Source organism: Schistocerca nitens, chromosome 11 (assembly GCF_023898315.1).
Source record: "Schistocerca nitens isolate TAMUIC-IGC-003100 chromosome 11, iqSchNite1.1, whole genome shotgun sequence".
Taxonomy (NCBI): domain Eukaryota; kingdom Metazoa; phylum Arthropoda; class Insecta; order Orthoptera; family Acrididae; genus Schistocerca; species Schistocerca nitens.
In genome coordinates, this window is record NC_064624.1 from 196,265,220 (window position 1) to 196,290,821 (window position 25,602).

General features: G+C 44.0%; 1 protein-coding gene across 1 annotated transcript; it reads left to right on the forward strand.

The window, feature by feature from the left end:
• Positions 1 to 236: 236 nt before the first annotated feature.
• On the forward strand, positions 237 to 21,663 carry LOC126213225 (partner of bursicon). The gene is made up of 3 exons (XM_049940869.1): positions 237 to 384; positions 8,206 to 8,330; positions 21,318 to 21,663. Exons 1-3 carry the CDS (start codon positions 237 to 239, stop codon positions 21,486 to 21,488), a joined length of 444 nt encoding a protein of 147 aa, XP_049796826.1. The 3' UTR covers positions 21,489 to 21,663.
• The last annotated feature ends 3,939 nt before the right edge of the window (positions 21,664 to 25,602 follow it).

Below are 25,602 nucleotides of genomic sequence, written 5' to 3' on the forward strand. Positions count from 1 at the left end.
AATTGCGTGAAAATGTAATCACATGTCAGTTCAAGTATAATATATTCGTCCAATGAATACCCGTTTATCATCTGCATTTCTTCTTGGTGTAACAATTTTAATGGCCAGTAGTGTAGAATGACATATTAAAAAAATTGCATGCCTTCGTGATGCATATGCTTGCGAATGGTGCGCTTTTGCAGCTAGTGTGGCAGTCGCAAACGGTAACGAGTAATGGTGGGTGCATTTACAGGAGGATGCAGGCCCCGTCTACGTGGTCGTCGGTGGTGCCGCTGTCGCTGGTGATCCTGGCGGCCGCCCTGGCCCCCGTGGCCCGCCCCCAACCCGCCGGGGGCGGCGAGGAGGCCTGCGAGACGCTCCCCTCGGAGATCCACATCATCAAAGGTGAGCTGACTGGTGTCTTCTGGCCTGAGGGGCGGCTGTGTCACAGTCGCAAGGGACAGAACTGGGGGGGGGGGGGGGGGGGGCGGTGGCGAGGGAGGCTGGCTCAAATGGCTTTGAGCACTATGGGACTTAACATCTGTCATCAGTCCCCTAGAACAGTCTACTGACTGGTTTGATGCGGCCCGCCACGAATTCTTTTCCTGTGCTAACCTCTTCATCTCAGAGTAGCACTTGCAACCTACGTCCTCATTTATTTGCTTGACGTATTCCAATCTCTGTCTTCCTCTACAGTTTTTGCCCTCTACAGCTCCCTCTAGTACCATGGAAGTCATTCCCTCATGTCTTAGCAGATGTCCTGTCATCCTGTCCCTTCTCCTTATCAGTGTTTTGCACATATTCCTTTCCTCTCCGATTCTGCGTAGAACCTCCTCATTCCTTACCTTATCAGTCCACCTAATTTTCAACATTCGTCTATAGCACCACATCTCAAATGCTTCGATTCTCTTCTGTTCCGGTTTTCCCACAGTCCATGTTTCACTACCATACAATGCTGTACTCCAGACGTACATCCTCAGAAATTTCTTCCTCAAATTAACACCGGTATTTGATATTAGTAGACTTCTCTTGGCCAGAAATGCCTTTTTTGCCATAGCGAGTCTGCTTTTGATGTCCTCCTTGCTCCGTAAACGTGTTCGACAAGATCGCCGTTTAACAATCAGAGCAGTGTCTGAGTTAACAGGAGTTGACAAGGAAAGTGTCGAACAAGTTTACCGATTTTTTCAATGTTTGCATCAGTTTTTGCTGACAATGGTCTGCCAGTGCGAGTGTCATCACTGGTGTCTTCGCGGCCATCTTTAAATCGTTTAAACCACTCAAACACTTGTGTTCGCGATAAACAACCATCGCCGTACACTTGTTGTAACATTACAAACGTTTCACTTGCAGATTTTCCTAGTTTGAAACAAAATTTGATGTTAACACGCTGTTCTTTCTGTACACTCAACATTTTCCGACGCACAGACAAAACGTCAACTACTTAAAACAGACGCCACGGGCAGACTGAGTGCAGGAGGCAGATGAAACTCGAGCAGTAGCCGGAGCGAGAGTCACGTGACAGGCCACGCGACTTTCAGCCTTATTGCATTCGTTTTATTGTTTCACCAGTACTAGTCCGGTTTTTTTCTAGCCACACCTCGTATGTACTGCAGAATGTCCAAAGTTTATGGTGAAAGTTATATGGATCGTGCAAATGTTTTAGAAGTGGGTAGAGCGGTTCAAAGATGGTCGCAACACAGTGGCTGACGAACACCGTTCTGGCCGACCAGTTTCAGTTTCAACTGCCTCACCTGAAAGTCCAATTGATGACATTATTCGTGCCGACCGCCGTGTGACTGTGGAAATGATAGTCGATAAGGTTCAAGTTAAAAAATGGTTCAAATGGCTCTGAGCACTATGGGACTTAACTTCTAAGGTCATCAGTCCCCTAGAACTTAGAACTACTTAAACCTAACTAACCTAAGGACATCACACACATCCATGGCCGAGGCAGGATTCGAACCTGCGACCGTAGCGGTCTCGCGGTTCCAGACTGTAGCGCCTTTAACCGCTTGGCCACCCCGGCCGGCGGTTCAAGTTAGTACTGGTACAGTTCATAACATTATCTGTAACAAGTAAAACACGTGCAGATGGGTCCGAAAGGAGTTGACGCGGCTACACAAGGAAACGTGGTTGAGAGTGTGCACGGAGCTAAAGGAACATTATGAAAGAGAAGGTGAGCACTTCCTCGACAAGATTTTAACATGTGATGAAACTTGGGTTCACTATGATGAGCCAGAATCAAAAAGACAAAGCACAGAGCGGAAGCACACCAACTCACCTGTCAACAAAAAATTCAAAACCCGAGCGTCAGCAGGATAAGTCATGTTGTCGGTGTTTAGGGATGCTGAAGGTCCAGTTTTTTTGCGATTATTTCGAAGAGCAGCGTACAATGAACAGCCAATACTACTCGGATTTGCTTTTAAACAAGGTGAAGCCAGCCGCGAGAGAGAGAGAGACGTCGTGGATCTCAGAGGAGGGGCGTGGTTCTCCAGCAAGACAACGCACGTCCTCATATTGCCAGTGAAACCATCGACAAAATGGGCTCTGAGGTATTGCCTCATCCCCCTTACAGTCCTGATTTAGCACGTAGTGATTTCCTTTTGTTTGGTGCACTGAAAGAGGCATTACGTGGGAAGACGTTCCAGGAGAACGAGGACGTGAAAATGTTTGTGGGAAATTGGTTCAAACATCAAGATGAAGAGTTCTTTGCAGCTGGAATTAAAAAAAAAAAAAAACTTGTATCCCGTTCGAACAAGTGCGTAAATGTTCAAGGGGATTTTGTTGAAAAGTAGAAAAGGCTTTGTTTCGTAAAGGCATTGTTCTTCAGACCAGTTTGTCTCTTTAATTATTATAGTTACATATTCTTTGGCAGTAATGCGACCCAGCAGAGTAATCTTGAGGTTAGTGGAATATCACGATACTGGTGCCCAAATAATGACAGAACCCCATGCCATGTTTCACTGTTGGGACGTAAACTCGCCCAGAGGCTGAAAACAGGGTGAAACAAGAGTCGCCAGACCAAATGACTTTCTTCCATTGCTCCGTAGTACAGGTCCGACGATTTGGCACCACGTTTACCTGTTTCGGGCATATGCGTGACTGATGATTGGTTCTGGAATTCGCAGGTTCTCCAGCTCCCTTTTCCCGGGTTCGATTCCCGGCGGGGTCAGGGATTTTCTCTGCCTCGTGATGGCTGGGTGTTGTGTGCTGTCCTTAGGTTAGTTAGGTTTAAGTAGTTCTAAGTTCTAGGGGACTTATGACCACAGCAGTTGAGTCCCATAGTGCTCAGAGCCATTTGAACCATTTCCAGCTCCCTTTGTGTTGTTTTGGTGCTGACAGTGTTCACGAGAGCGACATTCGCTTCCGCAGTGACTTCTGCTGCCGTCGTCATCTTTATTTTTCGTCACAATACTCTTCAATGACCGTCCCTCACGATCATTCAGCACACTATTTCCTCGCGTTATGACGTAGCCGATGATGTTTCTCCGCTTTCCTAGTATGCGGTATAAATACTCCATACGGTGACCCTTCAAACACCAAAGACTTTGGCTTCCTCGGTTACCGAAGTACCAACCGTGCGAGGACCAACAATCTTCTCACTTTTGGTTTAGCTCCGACTTTCCCGTACGACCATTTCACGAGTGTACCGTGAATATCGGGAATCCGGTAAAAGATCAAATCTCTTCTTACATCGCTGCGGCCGGAAAAAGATCCTGCAAGAACGGGACCAACGACGACTGGTGAGAATCGTTCAGCGTGACACAAGTCCAACCCTTCCGCAAATTGCTGCAGATTTCAGTGCTGGGCCATCAACACGTGTTAGTGTGCGAACCATTCAACGAAACACCATCCATATGGACTTTCGCAGCCGAAGTCCCTCTCTTGCACCGTTGGTTTAAAGCCAACTCACTGACATTAAACTTCGCAAAGACTCACTATATGCAATTCAGAACCTGTAAGAGGTTTCCACCCAGCATATGCATAAAGTATGAAGAAGAGCAGATAGAAGAGGTTGACAGTCTTAAATTCCTGGGATTACAACTTGATAATAAATTCAGTTGGGAGGAGCACACCACAGAACTGCAGAAACGCCTTAACAAATCTGTATTTGCAATTCGAGTGTTAGCAGACATAGGCGACATAAAAATGAAAAAGCTTGCATACTTTGCCTACTTCCATTCCATAATGTCATATGGTATAATATTTTGGGATAACTCTTCGAGTCAAACAAAAGTTTTCAGAGTCCAAAAGCGTGTAATACGTATTATTTGTGGAGTAAATTCACGGATGTCCTGTAGAAACCTCTCCAAAGAACTGGGTATACTAACTACTGCCTCTCAGTATATTTACTCCTTAATGAAATTTGTCCTAAATAATATATCTCTTTTTTCCAACAAACAGCTCAGTTCATACATACCATACCAGGAACAAAAATGATCTGCACAAGGACTTAAAGGCACTTACTTTAGTTCAAAAAGGGGTCCACTGCTCAGGAACACTCATCTTCAATGATTTGCCAGGAAACATAAAAAATTCAGTTAGAAATAAAGATCAGTTTAAAAGGAGCCTGAAAGACTTACTGGTGGCCAACTCCTTCTACTCCATTGACGAATTTTTTAATACAAACAAATGATGTATTGTATATATTGATACTATTAGTATTGTTATTTCAGCTTAAAAAAAAGAAAAAAAATTGACATGTTCCACATCCACGAGTACCGAGCGAGGTGGCGCAGTGGTTAGCACACTGGACTCGCATTCGGGAGGACGACGGTTCAATCCCGTCTCCGGCCATCCTGATTTAGGTTTTCCGTGATTTCCCTAAATCGTTTCAGGCAAATGCCGGGATGGTTCCTTTGAAAGGGTACGGCCGATTTCCTTCCCCATCCTTCCCTAACCCGAGCTTGCGCTCCGTCTCTAATGACCTCGTTGTCGACGGGACGTTAAACAACACTAACCTAACCTAACTACATCCACGAGGATCTCCTCAGCACGGATCTATGGAACGAAAAACTAATCTAATCTAATCTGATGACTGCACGACACAAAGCTTTACGCCTCGTTTGGGCGCATCAACACCGACATCGGACTGTTGATGACAGGAAACATGTTGCCCGATCGAACGAGTCTCGTTTCAAATTGTATCGAGCGGATGGAAGTTGTCTCCTTCATGAATCCATGGACCCTGCATGTCAGCAGGGGACTGTTCAAGCTGGTGGAGTCTCTGTAATGGTGTGGGGCGTGTGCAGTTGTAGTGATATGGGACCCCTGATATGTCTAGATATGAATCTGACAGGTGACACGTACGTAAGCATCCTGTCTGATCACCTGCTTCCGTTTATGTCCATTCTACGTTCTGACAGACAATTCCAGCAGGACAATGCGACACCCCACCACTCCAGAATTCTAGCAGTGTGGCTCCAGGAACGTTCTTCTGAGTTTGAACACTTCCGCTGGCCCACAAGTTCCCCGCACATGGACTTTATTGATCATATCTCGAATGAACGTGATGTTCAGAAGAGATTCCCACCGTCTGGTACTCTTACAGATTTATGAACCACCCTGCAGGATTCATAGTGTCAATTCCACCCATAGCTGCTTCAGACATTAGTCGAGTCCATGCCACTTCGTGGTCGCGCGGGCCCTACTCGATACTAGCCAGGTGTACCAGTTTCTTTGGCTCTTTAGTGTAAAACAGCGGAACCTGCAGGCTTGGTTGTCATCTCCATTTACGTCCAAGCATGCATTTGTCGCGGTGTCTCCATATTTTTGTCTTACTCCTGTATTTCGCGGAGATAAACGATTTTGCCAGACCACAAAGAAATGACTTGGTTGCAACAGAACCATGCAGATCTGTGATTTATAAAAGAAAATCCTTCTGGAAATTATAAATGAGCAAACTAAATCCATTCGACAAGAAACTGAGTGAAGTCGTCGATACCCCGCGAAAACAAACCTCATACGCTTCAAAGTATCCTACCACCCAAGAAGAATTCAAAGTGTATACCGTTCAAATTCTGAAGGCGGCAGGGGTAAAACACAGGGTGTGAAAGGGTATTTACAATTTGTACAGAAACTAGATGGCAGTTATGAGAGTCGAGGGACATGAAAGGGAAGCAGTGGTTGGGAAGGGAGTGAGACAGGGTTGTAACCTATCCCCGATGTTATTCAGTATGTATATTGAGCAGGCGGCAAAGGAAACAAAAGAAAATTTGGAAAAGGAATTAAAATCCATGCAGAAGAAATAAAAACGTTGAGGTTTGCCAGTGTCATTGTAATTCTATCAGACACCGTAAAGGTCCTGGAAGAGCTGTTGAACGGAATGGACAGTGTCTTGAAAGGAGGATGGAAGATGAACATCAACAAAAGCAAAGAGAGGATAATGGGTTGTAGTCGGATTAAATCAGGTGATGCTGAGCGAGTTTGATTAGGAAATGAGACACGTAAAGTATTAGATGAGTTTTGCTGTTTGGGGAGCAAAGTAACTGTTGATGGTCGAAGTAGAGAGGATATAAAATGTAGACTGGCAATGGCAAGGAAAGCGTTTCTTAAGAAGAGAAATTTGTTAACATGGAGTACAAATTTAAGAGTCGGGAAGCCCTTTCTGAAAGTATTTGTATGGAGTGTAGCTATATATGGAACTGAAACATGGATGATAAATATTTTAGGGAAAAAGAGAATGGAAGATTTTGAAATGTGGTGCTACAGACGACTCGAAATGAATTCTAAATCCGACTGGAATTGCTACACACAGTGAATGGAGGTCCATCATAGTCTTTTAGCGAGAGAACATTGTGATGGGAGCCGCATATAATCAACATTTGGAGTCGGTCATCTCATTAGCGGGCATTGCACACACAGGCTGAGGGTGATACGGCGGCCGGTTGGTGCCTTTTGGCCTCAAAACCATATAACAGCGAGAATAATATTTACACTATTTGGTCAAAAGTATCCGGACCCTAACTGAAAATAACTTCCAAGTTCGTGGCGCCCTCCATCAGTAACGCTGGAATTCAGTATGGTGTTGGCCCATTCTTAGCCTTGAAGACAGCTTCCACTCTCGCAGGAATACGTTCAGTGAGGTGCTGGAAGGGTCCTCAGGGAATGGCAGCCCATTCTTCACGGAGTGCTCCACTGAGGAGAGGTATCGATGTCGGTCAGTGAGGCCTGGCACGAAGTCGGCGTTCCAAAACATCCCAGAGATCTTCTATAGGGTTCAGGTCAGGACTCTGTGCAGGACAGTCCATTACAGGGGTGTTACTATCGAGTAACCACTCCGTCACAGGACGTGCATTACGAGCTGCTGCTCGATCGTGTTGGAAGATGCAATCGCCATCCCCCAATTGATGTTGAACAGTGAGAAGGTGCTTAAAACATCAGTGTAGGCCTGAGCTGTGATAGTGCTATGCAAAACAACAAAGGGTGCAAGCCTCCTCCATCAAAAACATGACCACACCAGAACACCACCGCCTCCGAATTTTACTGTCGGCACTACACACGCTGGCAGATGACGTTCACCGGGCATTCGCCATACCCACACCCTGCCATCGGATCGCCACATTGTGTACCGTGATTCGTCACTCCACACAACGTTTTTCAACTGTTCAGTCGTCCAATGTTTACGCTCCTTAAACCAAGCGAGGCGTCGTTTGGCATTTACCGGCGTGATGTGTGACTTATGAGCAGCCACTCAACCATGAAATCCAAGTTTTCTCATCTCCCGCCTAATTGTCTTGGTACTTGCAGTCGATCCAGATGCAGTTTCCGATTCCTGTGTGATGGTCTGGATAGATGTCTGCCTATTACACCTTACGACCCTCTTCAACTGTCGACGGTCTCTGTCAGTCAACAGACGAGGTCGGCCTGTACGCTTTTGTGCTGTATGTGTCCCTTCACATTTCCACTTCACTATCACATCGGAAACAGCGGACCTAGGAATGTTTAGGACTTTGGAAATCTCACATAGAGAGGTGTGACAAGTGACACTCCATCACCTCACCACATTTGAAGTCCGTCAGTTTTACAGAGCGCCCCATTCTGCTCTCTCACGATGTTTAATGACTACTGAGGTCGCTGATATGGAGTACCTGGCAGTAGGTGACAGTACAAAGAAGCTAATATAAAAAACGTAAGCTTTTGGGGGTGTCTGGATATTTTTGTCAGGAACAGAAGTGGACCCAGAATGGAGCCTTGAGGAACCACTGCTTTCTTTTCTGTCCGCAGAGGAGTTCGACGAGCTGGGCCGGCTGCAGAGGACCTGCACCAGCGAGGTGGGCGTCAACAAGTGCGAGGGGGCGTGCAACTCGCAAGTCCAGCCCTCCGTCACCACGCCCACCGGCTTCCTCAAGGTGCGTGCCCGACATCACCTCAGGACACCTCCAGACCCTCTGGAGAGCGATTTCTAGGACGTGTCGGGACGTGGAAAAAATATCGATTCTTCTCGCTATCGAGTTCTTTCATCTGAGCACTGAAATTCTCTCTAACTATAGTTTTCTGTTGACACTTTTACTCATATTGGTGTTTTACACCGGGTAGGATATGGATAGAGTATGTATATCTGTGGGTTGAGCATAGCCTACAGTGCACGTTCTCAACATCAACCAGGCTACTCACAAGATTCTGGGACAGTCCTGCTTCTCTACAATTTGCGATAAACCGAAACTTGAATATTGCTCGTATTCACCTTGTTTTATATACGTTTCTGTGCATCTCAGTTTTAGTAACATCTATGCTATAGTAGTGTCGTCACTGTGATGCAGAGAGAAATATGTGAAAGGGGGACCAGTTACTTTTTATAGGCACATACAACGAAAGTATAATTACAAACATCATATTGTTTTGAGGGACTTTATATGTTAAAAAATATCGAAATACGGTATTACAAAGTCCTGTAATGTGTACATAATTTCTGCGATTTTCTAGCCATGTTTTTACAAGTGCTAGATAAATCTGTAAGTGCGTGTGACTAAACTGCCAGTCAGTGTATATATATTGGTACTATCTTCATATGCAGATAAAATTTGACATCTTGGGTTGTCGGGTGTTCTGCCGGATATCAGCGTCGTACTTGCACGATATTTCGGTCACGTAGCTCGTAACCTTCATCAGGTCGCACCTGATGAAGGTTACGAGCTACGTGACCGAAATATCGTGCAAGTACGACGCTGATATCCGGCAGAACACCCGACAACCCAAGATGTCATTAGATCGCCGGGAAAGCCTGAAGAGTTACAGATAAAATTTATTCATGACTGATTAATTTCCTCCAATTTATGCAGGTTCTCAAGCCTTTTGGTTTATCTAAGTATTTTTGCATGAGGCATATTTTTTATACACTGTCATTGTAACTTAGACAACTAGAATATATTAGTCGCTCTGACTTATTTTATTACTCCTAAATTCGAACATTCATCTTATAACTATTTTTTTGTGCATAGTGTATCGTTTAATTTTTTGATGAGATAGTGCAAAAATGCTACAGATATTTCATTTGTCTATAAGAAACAGAAGGATAAGTAGAGAAATACTGAAAATAATGATGGAGAAGCGGGTGGTGCAAATCGTTTACCGTATTTACTGCAACAATTTCAGAGTTCGAAATGCGTTCTATTTTCGTGACGCTTCGGTAGTGTGTTCAGAGGTATTGCAATGTAATTAATTAGAACAGAGATTCAACTATGTCAGAAGTTCAACAGAAAACGTAAAGAAATATTGTTGCCTGTCGCTTCTTATCCCATTACGGAAAAAAAACGTAAATAAAATGGAATCTGAGCTATGACACCGTAGCGAAAAGCAGAGAACTATTGGTTCATATCTTTACGTCATTTCCTGATATCTAACTGTTAAAAATGTCTGTAAAAAGCTTATTTAAAACTTCAAAGTACATCTGAAGGTGATCTATCTGTAACAGCGAAGTAATAACACTCAAAATACGCTAATCCCAAAATCACGTAACTTGAGCTGCTGACAGATTTCTCGTTCTGCGCGTCAGAATGTTCACTGCACAGAGAAAAAATAACTCTGGAGTGAGCATTCATTTGAGCAGAACTGATTTTATGTTTCAACATATATTGCCACTGTGGTAACGTGATATTGTGATGACGTAGTTTGGCTCGTAATGCATCCTGCACATTCTGAACATCGTTCTACCGCTAGTACAGACAAATTTCCTTCGTAGGTACTGTGGATTGGCTATAGGCGTTTCGTAGACACCATACCAACTTGCACTTGATACCTGGAATAAAATGGGCTCGTAGGTTTGATGAGCAAAATGAACGGATAACACGTCACGGCACCGCCACGTCAGCATGTCTTCGCAATATCCGTCACGTCATGTCACGTCAGTACTGGAAGGTGAAAGTGAGGTTATGTCCTACCATCTGTGATTCCAAATGTCATAGTATAGTGTCGGAAGTGAACAACTAAGAGCGGCAAATGTTATTAAGCAAACTTACTAACGCGAGTTGTTGATCACTTTTGTTTATTAAAGTGCTGAGAAATTAAACAACATTTCAAAACAACGACATTTATTTGCTGTGCGAAATACTAGATGCAACATAGCTATAAAGAAATAAACGGAGCCTGTTTATCTTATCTATTTTTTCCTTACATAACCAACTCTACGTAATAAAAGCTGCCATTTTCACTTAAGAAGTTATAAAATGTAGATTGCTTCCTCAACTTATGTTGTTTATATACATTGTGGGCGTCATTGTTATTATAAAATCTAAATAATATTTCGCTTTCAGATATCTGACCCCGCTTGCCTCAGAACACTCGATGAAAACAATATTCAAGTCCTGATTAGCAATTAGCCACTAAAACAAAGAATAACAGTAAAATAAAGATTACGAAGACGGGAAAGCACAAAATCCACCACTATAAAGCGAGCGACCTTCGTGAAAATAGGTTAAGTTACGCTGTTGGCAGACGATGATAACGTCAAAACTTTCTTCCATAGTAACTTTAAAATGACGTAACGTGACGCGACAGTCGGTTGACGACCTGTAATAATGCCGCCATATGAAACACACTGTGGGATGTTTTGACGTGACGTGATGTGACATCCAGTGTGAATAGGCCTCAAACAAACAGCGTCGTCCCGATATCACGTCACAATTCCAGATTAATGTTGACAACATGCGCAGAATGCAATGCTCACTGCAGAGATATTTCCACTCTGTAGCTTACTCTATATACCGGGTGATCATAAAGTCAGTATAAATTTGAAAACTGAATAAACCACGAAATAATGTAGATAGAGAGGTAAAAATTAACACACATGCTTGGAATGACATGGGGTTTTATTAGAACCAAAAAGAAAACACCCCATATTGCTAGACGCGTGAAAGATCTCTTGCGCGCGTCGTTTGGTGACGATCGTGTGCTCAGCCGCCACTTTCGTCATGCTTGGCCTCCCAGGTTCCCAGACCTCAGTCCGTGCGATTATTGGCTTTGGGGTTACCTGAAGTCGCAAGTGTATCGTGATCGACCGACATCTGTAGGGATGCTGAAAGACAACATCCGACGCCAATGCCTCACCATAACTCCGGACATGCTTTACAGTGTTGTTCACAACATTATTCCTCGACTACAGCTATTGTTGAGGAATGATGGTGGACATATTGAGCATTTCCTGTAAAGAACATAATCTTTGCTTTGTCTTACTTTGTTATGCTAATTATTGCTATTCTGATCAGATGAAGCGCCATCTGTGGTACATTTTTTGAACTTTTCTATTTTTTTGGTTGTAATAAAACCCCATGTCATTCCAAGCATGTGTGTCAATTTGTACCTCTCTATCTACATTATTCCGTTATTTATTCAGTTTTCAAATTTATACTGACTTTTTGATCACCCGGTATATATTTATTCTCCATGGTCATATCCAAAGATACCAGTAACCAGGTGCTCAAAAATGGCTCCTAGCACTATGGGACTTAACATCTGAGGTCATCAGTCCCCTAGAACTCAGAACTACTTAAACCTAACAAACCTAAGGACATCACATACATCCATGACCGAGGCAGCATTCGAACCTGCGACCGTAGCAGTCGCGCGGTTTCAGACTGAAGCGCCTAGAACCGCTCGGCCACCCCGGCCATCACCAGTTGCAGCTTGTTAAAGGCTCTGATCTGAAAACACTCTAAACGATTTATAGGATTTAAGCGGTTAGTATACATTTCGAATATTTCCCACAAGCATTTCAATAATAACAGTCAAAGTTTTATGAACCGTTGATATCAACTGATGTGTTTCTTAAGTTTCTACCCAGAATTGCCGATTAGCTACGTGTATCAGATGTCTGGGGGCGTGGCTTCCGCGGAGTACTACTAAGGCACGTTTCATACAAGCTGAAACGTCGCCTTAGAAAAATTTATGAATGACTGTGCTGATAAACCTCTTACATTATTTGCTTTTCAAACAGCTGAGCAAAACTGAACGTACTCAGACATTACTCTCTTTACTTATTCTGATCAACACTAAAGTGACACACAATATTTTTAGCGCAACGCAATCCGACTGACTAACAATAACCTATACCTTTCATGAATCACTTACCTCAGAAAAATCTTCGTTACTCGAACTACTGCAATACAGCGAGCGCCACTACTGCCAGCTAAATAAAAGATTCTAACTACTGAAGGCACTAACTACTGATAGGCATAGTTAGCAAATGAAAGATTTTGATGGAGAACAAACAATGTATTTACCTTAATAGTGTTCAAAAGCCATGATATACATAGCAGTTCATGACATCCAGTCTTACAAATTTCAAAACTCCGCCATTTCTCTCCCCACATCCACCACTGCTGGCGGCTCACCTCCAACTGCGCAACGCTACGCGCTGTTCACATCCAGCTGACCACCACTACAACAGCTAATATTCCAACAATGCCAACCAGCCACAGAGTTCACACAGCACAGTCAGCGATTTTCATACAAAGCGAGCCACGTGGCGTTACCAACATAAAAACCTAAACAGCCTACTTACAACGCTGAGGGCGTCCTACCAACCTTCACATCATTTTCACGTTCCGCTGCTTACAACGAAAGGGTTATCAACAGACTGACTGATCCTTCGCTATCAAGTCCTTTACATTTTAATATTTTTATTTGTTATTTATTTTGCGTCATCAGTCTTCTGACTGGTTTGATGTGGCCCGCCACGAATTCCTCTCCAGTGCCAACCTCCTCATCTCAGAGCACCACTTGCAACCTACGTCCTCAATTATTTGTTGGATGTATTCCAGTCTCTGCCTCCCTCTACAGTTTTTACCCTCTGCTGCTTTCTCTAACATCATGGAACTCATTCCGCAATGTCTTAACACATGTATCATCCTGTCCCTTCTTCTTGTCAGTGTTTTCAATATTTTCCTTTCCTCAGCGATTCTACGGAGAAGTTCATCATTATTTACCTTATCAGCCCACCTAATTTTCAACATTCGTCTGTAGCACCACATCTCAAATGGTTCCGTTCTCTTCTATTCCGGTTTCCCCACAGTCCATGTGTCGCTACCATACGATGTGTGCTTTCAACGTCGTTGTTGTTGTTGTTGTGGTCTTCAGTCCTGAGACTGGTTTGATGCAGCTAATGCTACCCTATCCTGTGCAAGCTTCTTCATCTCCCAGTACTTACTGCAGCCTACATCCTTCTGAATCTGCTTAGTGTATTCATCTCTTGGTCTCCCTCTACGATTTTTACCCTCCACGCTGCCCTCCAATGCTAAATTTGTGATCCGTTGATGCCTCAGAACATGTCCTACTAACCGGTCCCTTCTTTATGTCAATTTGTGCCACAAACTTCTCTTCTCCCCAATCCTATTCAATACTTCATCATTAGTTATGTGATCTACCCATCCAATCTTCAGCGTTCTTCTGTAGCACCACATTTCGAAAGCTTCTATTCTCTTCTTGTCCAAACTATTTATCGTCCATGTTTCACTTCCATACATGGCTACACTCCATACAAATACTTTCAGAAACGGCTTCCTGACACTTAAATCTTTACTCGATGTTAACAAATTTCTCTTCTTCAGAAACGCTTTCCTTGCCATTGCCAGTCTACATTTTATATCTTCTCTACTTCGACCATCATCATTTATTTTGCTCCCCAAATAGCAAAACTCCTTTACTACTTTAAGTGTCTCATTTCCTAATCTAATTCCCTCAACATCACCCGACTTAATTCGACTACATTCCATTATCGTGCTTTACATTCTCAAAAATTTGTTCCTCAAATTAAGACTCATTTTTGATACTGCCAGATTTCTCTTGCCCAGGAATGACCTTTTTGCCAGTGCTGCTTTTTATGTCCTGCTTGCTACGTCCATCATGGGTTGTTTTGCTGCCTAGGCAGGATAATTCCCTAACTTCATCTACTTCACACCACCAGTTCTTATGTCCGCCCCCAGTAGCTGAGTGCTCAGTGCGACACACTGTCATTCCTAAGGGCACAGGTTCGATTCCTGCCTTGGTCGGAGATTTTTTTTCCGCTCAGGGACTGAGTGTTGTGTTGTCCCAATCATCATCATTTCATCCCCATCGACGCGCGAGTCACCGAAGTGGCGTCAAATCGAAAGACCTGCACCTGGCGAACGGTCTACCCGACAGGAGGCCCTAGTCACACGACATTTTTACCAATTATGGTGTCACGTTTTTTCGCTATTCTCATTTCTGCTGCTTCTCATTACTTTCGTCTTTCTTCTATTTACTCTCAGTCCGTAGTCCGAACTCATTAGACTGTTCATTCTATTCAGCAAATCCTAGAATTCCTCTTCACTTTCCCCGACGATAGCAATTTCATCATGGAATCTTAAAACACACATCCTTCCACCTTGAATTTTAATCTCACCCTTGAACCTTTGTTTTATTTCCGTCGTTGCTTCTCCGACGTACAGATTGAACAGAAGAAGTGAAAGACTACATCCCTCTGTTACACCCTGTTTATGCCAAGCCCTTTATTCTTGGTGTCCCACTCTTATTTGTTCCCTCTTGGTTGTTGTACATGTATACAGAGGGGTAAAAAAAATGTATCCACTGTTTAAAACTCCATAACTGGCAAACTAATTGACGGAGTTGTCTCATCTTTGGTAGTGTAATAGTTTGTAGTTCCGGTAATCACCACACAAGCGTTGCATTGCGTTGTTTTGTTTTGTCAGATGACAGTCGCCAGATAGTCAGTGTTTTGTTCTCAGTTGCATCTAGTTACTCGAGTAAAGATGGCTGGCGCGAGGCTTACATTCGATGAAAGGAAGTCAGTTTTGAAGTGGTATTTTAAGTACGAAAACATCAATGAGGTTCAACTGCAATGACGAAATAAGTATCAAACAGAGCCACCGACGCGTTTAACGATTCGTCGCATTCGAGACAAATTTGAAGCCGAAGGCTGCGTTAAAGATGTACACAAACAACGATCTGGACGACCTGTAACAGTAACAAGTCCAGCTAAATCCAGTCGTGTGTTACAACAATTCACTCGCTCACCACAGAAGTCTGCGAGACAGTGTGCCCGTGAGACTGGAGTGAGTCGCTCAAGTGTTCGGCGAATTTTGAAGACAGCCAAGTGGAAGTGCTACATCCCACGATTGCTACACGCAATGAACGAGGAAGACCCAGATCGTAGAATGGAGTACAGCGAGTGGTTTACTAACATGGTGCACAACGACGAAGAGTTTGCAGAGATGACTGTGTGGTCTGATGCGGCACAGTTCAAACTCAGTGGTACAGTAAATTGCCACAATTGCATCTACTGAGCCGCCGAAAATCCGAAGGTTCGTGTAGACAAAGCCGTGAATTTGCCAGGAGTAAATGTGTGGTGTGGGTTGTCTTACCGGGCCTCGATTGGGCCATTCTTGTTTGACGGCACAGTTACCGGTGAGGTGTAGCTTCAGAAGCTTCAGACATCCATTTTACCTGCCATCCGAGACCTGTATGGAGATGGAAGAGTTTACTTTCAACAAGATGGTGCCCCAGCCCACTACCAAAATCCTGTTAGGGCATATCTCAACGAAAATCTACCAGGAAGATGGATAGGCCGTAGACGTGCTGTGGAGTATCCACCACGTTCCCCAGACCTAACTCCTCTGGACTTTTACCTGTGGGGAGCACTCACTAAAGGACGTCGATTATCGACAAAAGCCACACACATTGGATGAACTTCTAGAATCCATCATACACTCATCTGCAAATATCCAACTGAACACGTTGCAGTCAGTAGTTCGTGCTGCAGTTCGGCAGCATCGTTTGTGTGTGGATGTTAATGGTAACGATTTCGAACACCTACAGTGATATCTTTAAGTTGGACTTTAAGCTACACTTTCACCAAAAATGAGACAACTTCGTCAATTAGTGTGCAAGTTATGGACTTTTAAACAGTGGATGCATTTTTTTGCACCCCACTGTATTCATCGTCTTTTCCTATATCTTACACGTATTTTTCTAAGGATTGCGATTATCTTGCGCCATCTGACAATGTAACGCTTTTTCCAGGTCTTGTCTTGACTTTTCTTAAGTCTTGCTTTCATTATCAACGGCAAATTCAGAATTGCCTCTCTGGTACCATTACCTTTCCTAAAGTGAAACTGATGGTCATCTAACACATCCTCAATTTTGTTTTCCATTGTTCCGTAAATTATCATTGTCAGAAACTGGAAGTTCTGACGTGTCAGCGGTATTATGAGCATGGCTTTCTTTCTAACACTAAACGTAATGTTACAAGCACGGCACTCAAAGTGCTAACACCTGTCGTATAGTGCCTAAACTTTGCATTGTAGGACATTACCTATTCTGTACTAAGATCTATGCTCGTCCTTCGACCGGCCGCTGAGGCCGAGCGGTTCTAGGCGCTTCAGTCCGGAACCACGCTGCTGCTACGGTCGCGGGTTCGAATACTTCCTCGGGCATGGATGTGTGTGATGTGCTTACGTTATTTAGGTTTAAGTAGTTCTAAGTCTAGGGGACTGATGACCTAAGATGTTAAGTCCAATAGTGCTCAGAGCAATTTGAACCATTTCGTCCTTTGTTTGTTTCTCCATCAAGCCCATTCAGTTGGATCCATCCACCAAGATACTTAAATTTACATATCTGTTTTCTTGATTTCTCCAAACCTTGCGTTCAGTTGAGTTTCTTCATCCGGTTTGTATTTCGTGTTTTCTGTTTCTTCACAGATCATGAGCCCTCTTCAGTCCTCTTTCCTCTGCTATCTAGAGTAGTTTTTTCGAGCATTATTGGAGATTCTTGTTTATCGTTGGCTGACAATGCCGAATCATCACCGAACGTTTGGAGGTCAGCATTCTAACCTTGCTTCTTTCAACCTAGACAGTTCCTTGCACTCCTTCTTCTTCCGCGGCTTCGTTATGTGTTCTCATTATCTTTTCCAGCATGATATTACTCAAAATGGATGATGACTGAACTGTGCTATTGACGCACATACTTTTCTTTATTCGACAGAAAGTCTTTTGGCATTTCTGTACCGAATTTTAATTTACTTGTGATTCAGTATATGTCAATTACCATTCGAATTTGTTAATAAATATAGAATTTAAGATTGACAGCAATTTGATTATTGCAAACAGAATCTGCTACATGCAGAGCTGCCGACGATCTTCTTAACAAACTACAAATATTGCACTTGGAACTTTTTTTATGCACGAAGCCGATTATTTCGTGTTGTTTTGAGAATCCCATCGTACTGATGTAGAAGATCGATGCCTGGGAACTGATGTTCAAGTCCTGCAACTTTGGAGATGATAGGAGAGCAACAAAGGTCCCCTTAGGAGACTGTTTCTTTCAGAATACCGTCAGTTCAATGTGTTCTCAGAGGTGTCATCTGAAATACTTATATGAGTACAATATGTTCATAACATTTCTCTTCTGAGAGTGTGCATTAAGAGAACTTTAGTTCTGAGCATAGTGTGTTCCCAAAGGTATGATATGACACCGAAAATCATCTGAAATTGGTACTGGTTACAGCATATTCAAAAAGTTTCTTTTCTGAGTGGTTCCATTAAGAGAACTTAGGTTTCGAGAACAGTGTGTTCCCCAAGGTGTGATCGGACACTCGATATAATGAGTAACTTGTATCTGAGTACAGAATGTTGAAAAATTGTGATCTGACAATTTGAATTAACTGAACTTAAGTTCCCAGGAATGGTCTGATATCGAATATCATCTGAAAGTACTTTCTCAGTAAAGTATGTTCAAAAAAATTTCTTTTCTGAGTACAGTGCGTTCGCAAAGCTGTGATCTGACGTTGTATATCAGTTGAAATTGTGTTTTGACTACAGTAGGTTCAAAAATATTTCTTTGAGTAGAGTGAGTTCCCAAAGGTAGGACCAGACGTTGTATATGAGTTGGAGGTGTATTTTGAGTACAGTAGGTTCAAACTTTTTTCTGACTACAATGCATTCCCACTGACATTGTATATCAGTTGAAATCATGTATTGAGTACAGTAGGTTCAAAAAATTTCATGTTTGAGTACAGTGCGATCCAAAGGGTATGATCTGACATTGTGAATCAGTTGAAATGAGTACAGTACATTCAAAAAATTTCTTTTCTGAGTACACTGTTTTGAGTACAGTTGTTGTTGTTGTGGTATTCAGTCCAGAGACTGGTTTGATGCAGCTCTCCATGCTACTCTATCCTGTGCAAGCTTCTTCATCTCCCAGTACCTACTACAACCTACAGTACAGTACAGTATACAAAATTGTTAAGGCTTTCGTGGCCACTTGTTGACAAACTGCCTATTGGCTTCTGTCTCGGGTTCTTCGGCCGACGTTCATCTAATGATTTTTCTGACGTTTCGCCAGCACGAGTGGCTGGCATTGTCAAAGCTTCACCCTCCATTGCCGGTGGTGAACTGGAGGCGAGATCGCGGCCGCAGACTATATGTACCTGGCGCGCCAACGTCCGAGGGCTTCTACGCGGTCATTTCCGGTGCGGTTCTCCTCTTGCTACCTGCGACGGTCGTTCGCTGCAGTACGGGAAGCCAGACGTACCGAAAACTAAGCGCAGATCCGACGCAGCGTATCACTCGGAATACGAATCGATTAATCAAGGCGTCTTCTCTGCCGGCGGACATACAGAGAAACCTGCGCAACACAGAAGCCCTACCACCTCGGCTGTATGGATTACCCAAGATCCATAAGAACAACGTTCCACTGAGACCGATCGTTAGCGCTCCTGGCTCACCAACGTATAAACTGGCGAAACACTTGGCCTCTCTGCTACAGCCACACGAGGGAAAGACCGACACATACATTAAGGACTCGGGACATTTCATTGAGAAGCTGAAGAAACTGAAACTTGCACCAAACGACATCCTGGTCAGCTTTGATGTTGTTTCGTTATTTACGAAAGTGCCACTCAGCGACGCTCTGGAGCACATCGGTTCCATGTTCCCGCAAGACATCAGAAAGCTCTTCCATGCATGTCTCACCACGAGCTATTTCACGTGGAATGGCGATTTCTACGAACAGCTGGAAGGCGTCGCCATGGGTAGTCCTCTCAGTCCAGTGGTGGCCAACTTCTTCATGGAACAATTCGAAGCACAGGCACTGGACTCGGCGACTTGCAAACCTAAGGTGTGGTACAGGTACGTCGATGATACTTTCGTGGTGTGGAGCCATGGTGAAGAACAGCTCGGTGAATTCCTGAGACACTTGAACAGCCTCCATGCCAACATAACATTTACCATGGAGGTAGAAAAGGACAGGAAACTGCCATTTCTAGATGTGCTGGTCACAAGGGACGGCGAAAACCTGGGACACAGCGTGTATCGAAAACCGACACACACGGACCGATACCTCCACAAACTGTCAAACCACCACCCGAGCCAGAAAAGAGGCATGATTAGTACGCTCGTAACGAGAGCAGGACGAATATGTGAGCCTCAACACCTCAAACGAGGAATGCAACACCTGGAAACTGTTCTGAGGAGCAATGGGTACTCCACAAATTACATTAGAAGTGTAACTGAGCCATACACTCGGCGAAGTAAGGAACCAGAAACAGAAATGTCGGGTACGGCCTTTCTGCCATACATTCCCAGAGTGACGGACAGAATCGGCCGTATATTGCGCAAACACGGCGTAAAGACGATTTTCAAACCGACAAGGAAGATCAAAGAGTGTCTTAGATCGGCGAAGGAGAAAAGAGACCCACTTGCAATGTCGGGAATATACCGTATACCTTGCACATGCGGAAAAGTTTATGTCGGAATGACTGGACGATCCATTAACATCAGGATCAAAGAGCATAAGCGACATTGCAGGTTGGGGCAGGTGGAGAAATCGGCCGTGGCAGAACACGCACTGAATGAGACCGACCACGTAATAAAATTCGCCGACACGGAAGTTCTGGCTGTAGAGAAGCACTATCACACGCGCTTGTTCAGAGAAGCTGTAGAAATCCAAAAACACGCGAACAGTTTGAACAAGAAAGAGGAAAGCCTTAAGGTCAACGGATCCTGGCTTCCCGTACTGCAGCGAACGACCGTCGCAGGTAGCAAGAGGAGAACCGCACCGGAAATGACCGCGGAGAAGCCCTCGGACGTTGGCGAGCCAGGTACATAGTCTGCGGCCGCGAGCTCGGCTCCAGTTCACCACCGGCAATGGAGGGTGAAGCTCTGGCAATGCCAGCCACTCGTGCTGGCGAAACGTCAGAAAAACCATTAGATGAACGTCGGCCGAAGAACCCGAGACAGAAGCCAATAGGCAGTTTGACAGTACAGTATGTTCAAAAAGTTTCTTTTCTTACAGTGCGTTCCCAAAGTGATGATCTGACATTGTACATGTGCTGAAATTGTGCTTTGAGTACAGTATGTTCAAAAAATTTCTTTTCTAAGTACAGTGCGTTCCCAAAGTGATGATCTGACATTGTACATGTGCTGAAATTGTGCTTTGAGAACAGTATGCTCAAAAAGTTTCTTTTCTAAGTACAGTGCGTTCCCAGAGTGATGATCTGACATTGTATATAAGCTGAAATTGTGCTTTGAGTACAGTATGTTCAAAAAGTTTTTTTTCTAAGTACAGTGCGTTCCAAAAGTGATGATCTGACATTGTACATGTGCTGAAATTGTGGTTTGAGTAAAGTATGTTGAAAAAATTTCTTTTCTAATTACAGTGCGTTCCCAGAATAATAATCTGACATTGTACATCAGCTGAAATTGTTTTGAGTACTGTATGTTCAAAAAGTTTCTTTTCTGAGTACAGTGCGTTCCCAAAGTAATGATTGACATTGTACATCACTTGAAATTGTGTTTTGAGTACAGTACGTTCAAAAAGTTTCTGTCCTCCGAACCCGGCCTCTGAGCGCAGCGTGTGTGTTTCTTCAGGAGTGCTACTGCTGCCGTGAGTCCTTCCTGCGCGAGCGCACCGTGACGCTGTCGCACTGCTACGACCCGGACGGCGCACGCCTCACCGCCGAGGGCATGGCCACCATGGACATCCGGCTGCGCGAGCCCGCCGAGTGCAAGTGCTTCAAGTGCGGCGACTTCTCGCGCTAGCCGCTCCTGAAGAGGCCGCGTCGCGCTGTGCAGAAACGCCGCCGACTCCTGCGCCGCCTGAGACTTTTGTAGAGCGCTGCCGGCCCTACTGTGACGTCACTTGGCGGTGCTGCGCTGTTGTTGCGTTTCTCGCACACTTGTCTCCCTTTGTACTTTGCAGATGCGCAATAAAGACACCAGACATGTACTCGTCTTTTTTTTTTTTTTTCCCAGACGCTTTCCTTTGGTTTCATTCATGTTCCAAGTTACAACCTTTTCATTCTCCTTAGACTCACGAAAATTCACCATCGTATTGACCATGGCTATGAAATATTGGCCACAGACAAAATACTAATCACGGCAATAACAGATCTGACTGTTCGCAGTGTAAACGGTGTGGGGCTGGTACCAGGATTTCACGTGAAGCTCCTCCATTCACATGCATCACAACAGTGAAGCGGTGTGTGTGTGTGTGTGAGAGAGAGACAGGCTGTTGTACAGAGTCAGTGCAGTGAGGCGAGACAGAACAGCAGACGGCAGCGGTCGTGTTTGGACATTGTCATGACGACACCATCTATATCTACATCCATACTCCGCAACCCACTTGACGGTGTGTGGCGGAGGGTACCTTGAGTACCTCTATCCGTTCTATTCCAGTCTCGTATTGTTCGTGGAAAGAAGGATTGTCGGTATGCCTCTGTGTGGGCTCTAATCTCTGTGATTTTATCCTCATGGTCTCTTCGCGAGATATACGTAGGAGGGAGCAATATACTGCTGGACTCCTCAGTGAAGGTATGTTCTGGAAACTTCAACAAAAGACCGTACCGAGCTACTGAGCATCGCTCTTGCAGAGTCTTCCACTGGAGTTTATCTGTCATCTCCGTAACGCTTTCGCGATTACTAAATGATCCTGTAACGAAGCGCGCTGCTCTCCGTTGGCTCTTCTCTATCTCTTCTATCAACCCTATCTGGTACGGATCCCACACTGCTGAGCAGTATTCGAGCAGTGGGCGAACAAGTGTACTGTAACCTACTTTCTTTGTTTTCGGATTGCATTTGCTTAGGATCCTTCCAATGGATCTCAGTCTGGCATCTGCTTTACCGACGATCAACTTTATATGATCATTCCATTTTAAATCACTCCTAATGCGTACTCCCAGATAATTTATGGAATTAACTGCTTCCAGTTGCTGACCTGCTATATTGTAGCTAAATGATAAGGGATCTATCTTTCTATGTACTGGCAGCACATTACACTTGTCTACATTGAGATTCAATTGCCATTCCCTGCACCGTGCGTCAATTCGCTGCAGATCCTCCTGCTTTTCAGTACATTTTTCCATTGTTACAACCTCTCGATACACCACAGCATCATCCGCAAAAAGTCTCAGTGAACTTCCGATGTTACCCGCAAGGTCATTATGTATATTGTGAATAGCAACGGTCCTACGACACTCCCATGCGGCACACCTGAAATCACTCTTACTTCGGAAGACTTCTCAAAAAAATGGTTCAAATGGCTCTGAGCACTATGGGACTCAACTGCTGAGGTCATTAGTCCCCTAGAACTTAGAACTAGTTAAACCTAACTAACCTAGGGACATCACAAACATCCATGCCCGAGGCAGGATTCGAACCTGCGACCGTAGCGGTCTTGCGGTTCCAGACTGCAGCGCCTTTAACCGCACGGCCACTTCGGCCGGCAGGAAGACTTCTCTCCATTGAGAATGACATGCTGCGTTCTGTTATCTAGGAACTCTTCAATCCAATCACACAATTGGTCTGATAGTCCATATGCTCTTACTTTGTTCATTAAACGACTGTGGGTAACTGTATCGAACGCCTTGCGGAAGTCAAGAAACACGGCATCTACCTGGGAACCCGTGTCTATGGCCCTCTGAGTCTCGTGGACGAATAGCGAGAGCTGGGTTTCACACGACCGTCTTTTTCGAAACCCATGCTGATTCTTACAGAGCAGATTTCTAGTGTCCAGAAAAGTCATTACATTCGAACACAATACGTGTTCCAAAATTCTACAACTGATCGACGTTAGAGATATAGGTCTATAGTTCTGCACATCTGTTCGACGTCCCTTCTTGAAAACGGGGATGACCTGTGCCCTTTTCCAATCCTTTGGAACGCTACGCTCTTCTAGAGACCTACGGTACACCGCTGCAAGAAAGGGGGCAAGTTCCTTCGCACAGTCTGTGTAAAATCGAACTGGTATCCCACCAGGTCCAGCATCGTTTCCTCTTTTGAGCGATTTTAATTGTTTTTATATCCCTCTGTCATCCATTTCGATATCTACCATTTTGTCATCTGTGCGACAACCAGGATAAGGACCTACAGTGCAGTCTTATTCTGTGAAACGGCTTTGGAAAAAGACATTTAGAATTTCGGCCTTTAGTCTGTCATCCTCTGTTTCAGTACCATTTTGATCGATTTGTTGGTGGCCTGTTCAACACGTCTAGGAAGGAACGGTGCACCACTTGCACTTACATAACACGTCGCAAGAACAGTGGTCGTAAGAAGGACCTGTTGCAATTTACTTCTCACTTCAGGTTATGAAACGTCCCCTTAGAAAAATTAATGAATTACTGTGCTGATAAAGCTCTTACGTTATTTGATTTTCAAACAGCTGAGCAGACCTGAACGTACTCAGACATTTCTCTCTTTACTTATTCTGATCAACACTAAACTGACACACAATATTTTTAGCGCAACGCAGTCTGACTTTCAATAATCCGTACAAAAGAATGGCCCTGACTAACAATAACCTATACCTTTCACGAATCACTTACCTCACGAAAATCTTCGTTACTCGAACTACTGCAATACAGCGAGCGCCACTACTGCCAGCTAAATAAAAGATTCAAACTACTGAAGGCACTAACTACTGATGGGCATAGTTAGAAAATGAAAGATTTTGATAGAGAACAAGCAATGTATTTACCGTAATAGTATTCAGAAGTCATCATATATATATCTGTTCATGATATCCAGTATTACAAATTTACTCTTTCTGATGGACACACGTCCAGATCATCCGCTCTCAAAACTCCGCCATCTCTCTCCCCACATCCACCACTGCTGGCGGCTCACCTCCAACTGCGCAACGCTACGCGCTGTTAACACCCAACTGCCCAACACTACAATAGCATATACTCCAACAATGCAAACTAATCAGAGCCTTCACACAGCACAGTCAGTGATTTTCATATAGAGCGCTACGTGGCGTTACCAACATAAAAACCTAAACAGCCTACTTACAGCTGTTACGAACGTATTTGCGAAAAAATGTGTTATATTTAGGTGTGCGTCACAAAACCTCATCAGGATGCCGAGGAAAAAGGACTTGCCACACAAAAACGTAAGTAAAAACGAGTATAGGGGCGAGATACCGCGACAGACTAAATTACATATATAGCGTAAAAGGATGGGTTAACTCCCAACAAAATTTCTCATCGACATCGTCTGGCTGCAGATGACAAGCTACTTGTAATAAATAATACGCAAGTGGTCCTGAAAAACCGTGCAGACCGAGTGTAAAGGTATTAACTAAAAGAAATAAATTGTTGTTTGAACTAAATAGTCCCTTAATTTCGTAATCATTTACTAAAAAGTTTCACATTACAGATGAAATAAAACAGATGGCACAGAGGTGCTGAAACATGTTTGGGAACTCGGAAAAAACTGTGTTTTGCATAACTGGAGGACCTTACATCCAACAAGGAGAAGTTTCGTTCGCATTTTTGTGGCAATAAACACGCCGAGGTCGTTTCTTCAGTTGCCTGTGGGTAGCACAATAGACCTGAGAGTTGATCAGTGCACGATGATGAAGGCCATTGAACAGAACAAACCCTTCAGAGTGGCAGAACACCATTACCAACTGAGGGTGCACGTCTGAACATTTCCTTCGTAGGAGATGTGGTGTAACGCCAATCCACGGATTGTCGTTCCGTTTCCGATTCGAAGTACTGAATCCATATAATACCTGCTTGTGTAAGGGCCAGAGCTGAACCAGCAAGTTACTGCCTTGCTCAGTTCGTGAAGCTCTTTCTCTTGAATAAATCATCCTATTTTTGTGAAAGTGTAATTATTTATTTGTCTCTACCTGTACGAGGGTAAGTCAATT

Excerpts from the sequence above, each read along its gene's own strand:
- LOC126213225 (XM_049940869.1), top strand. The coding sequence starts at position 237 with ATGCAGGCCCCGTCTACGTGGTCGTCGGTGGTGCCGCTGTCGCTGGTG. Across the intron at positions 385-8,205 it reads GGAGATCCACATCATCAAAG|AGGAGTTCGACGAGCTGGGC; the intron begins GTGAGCTGACTG and ends TTCTGTCCGCAG. Across the intron at positions 8,331-21,317 it reads CGCCCACCGGCTTCCTCAAG|GAGTGCTACTGCTGCCGTGA; the intron begins GTGCGTGCCCGA and ends GTGTTTCTTCAG.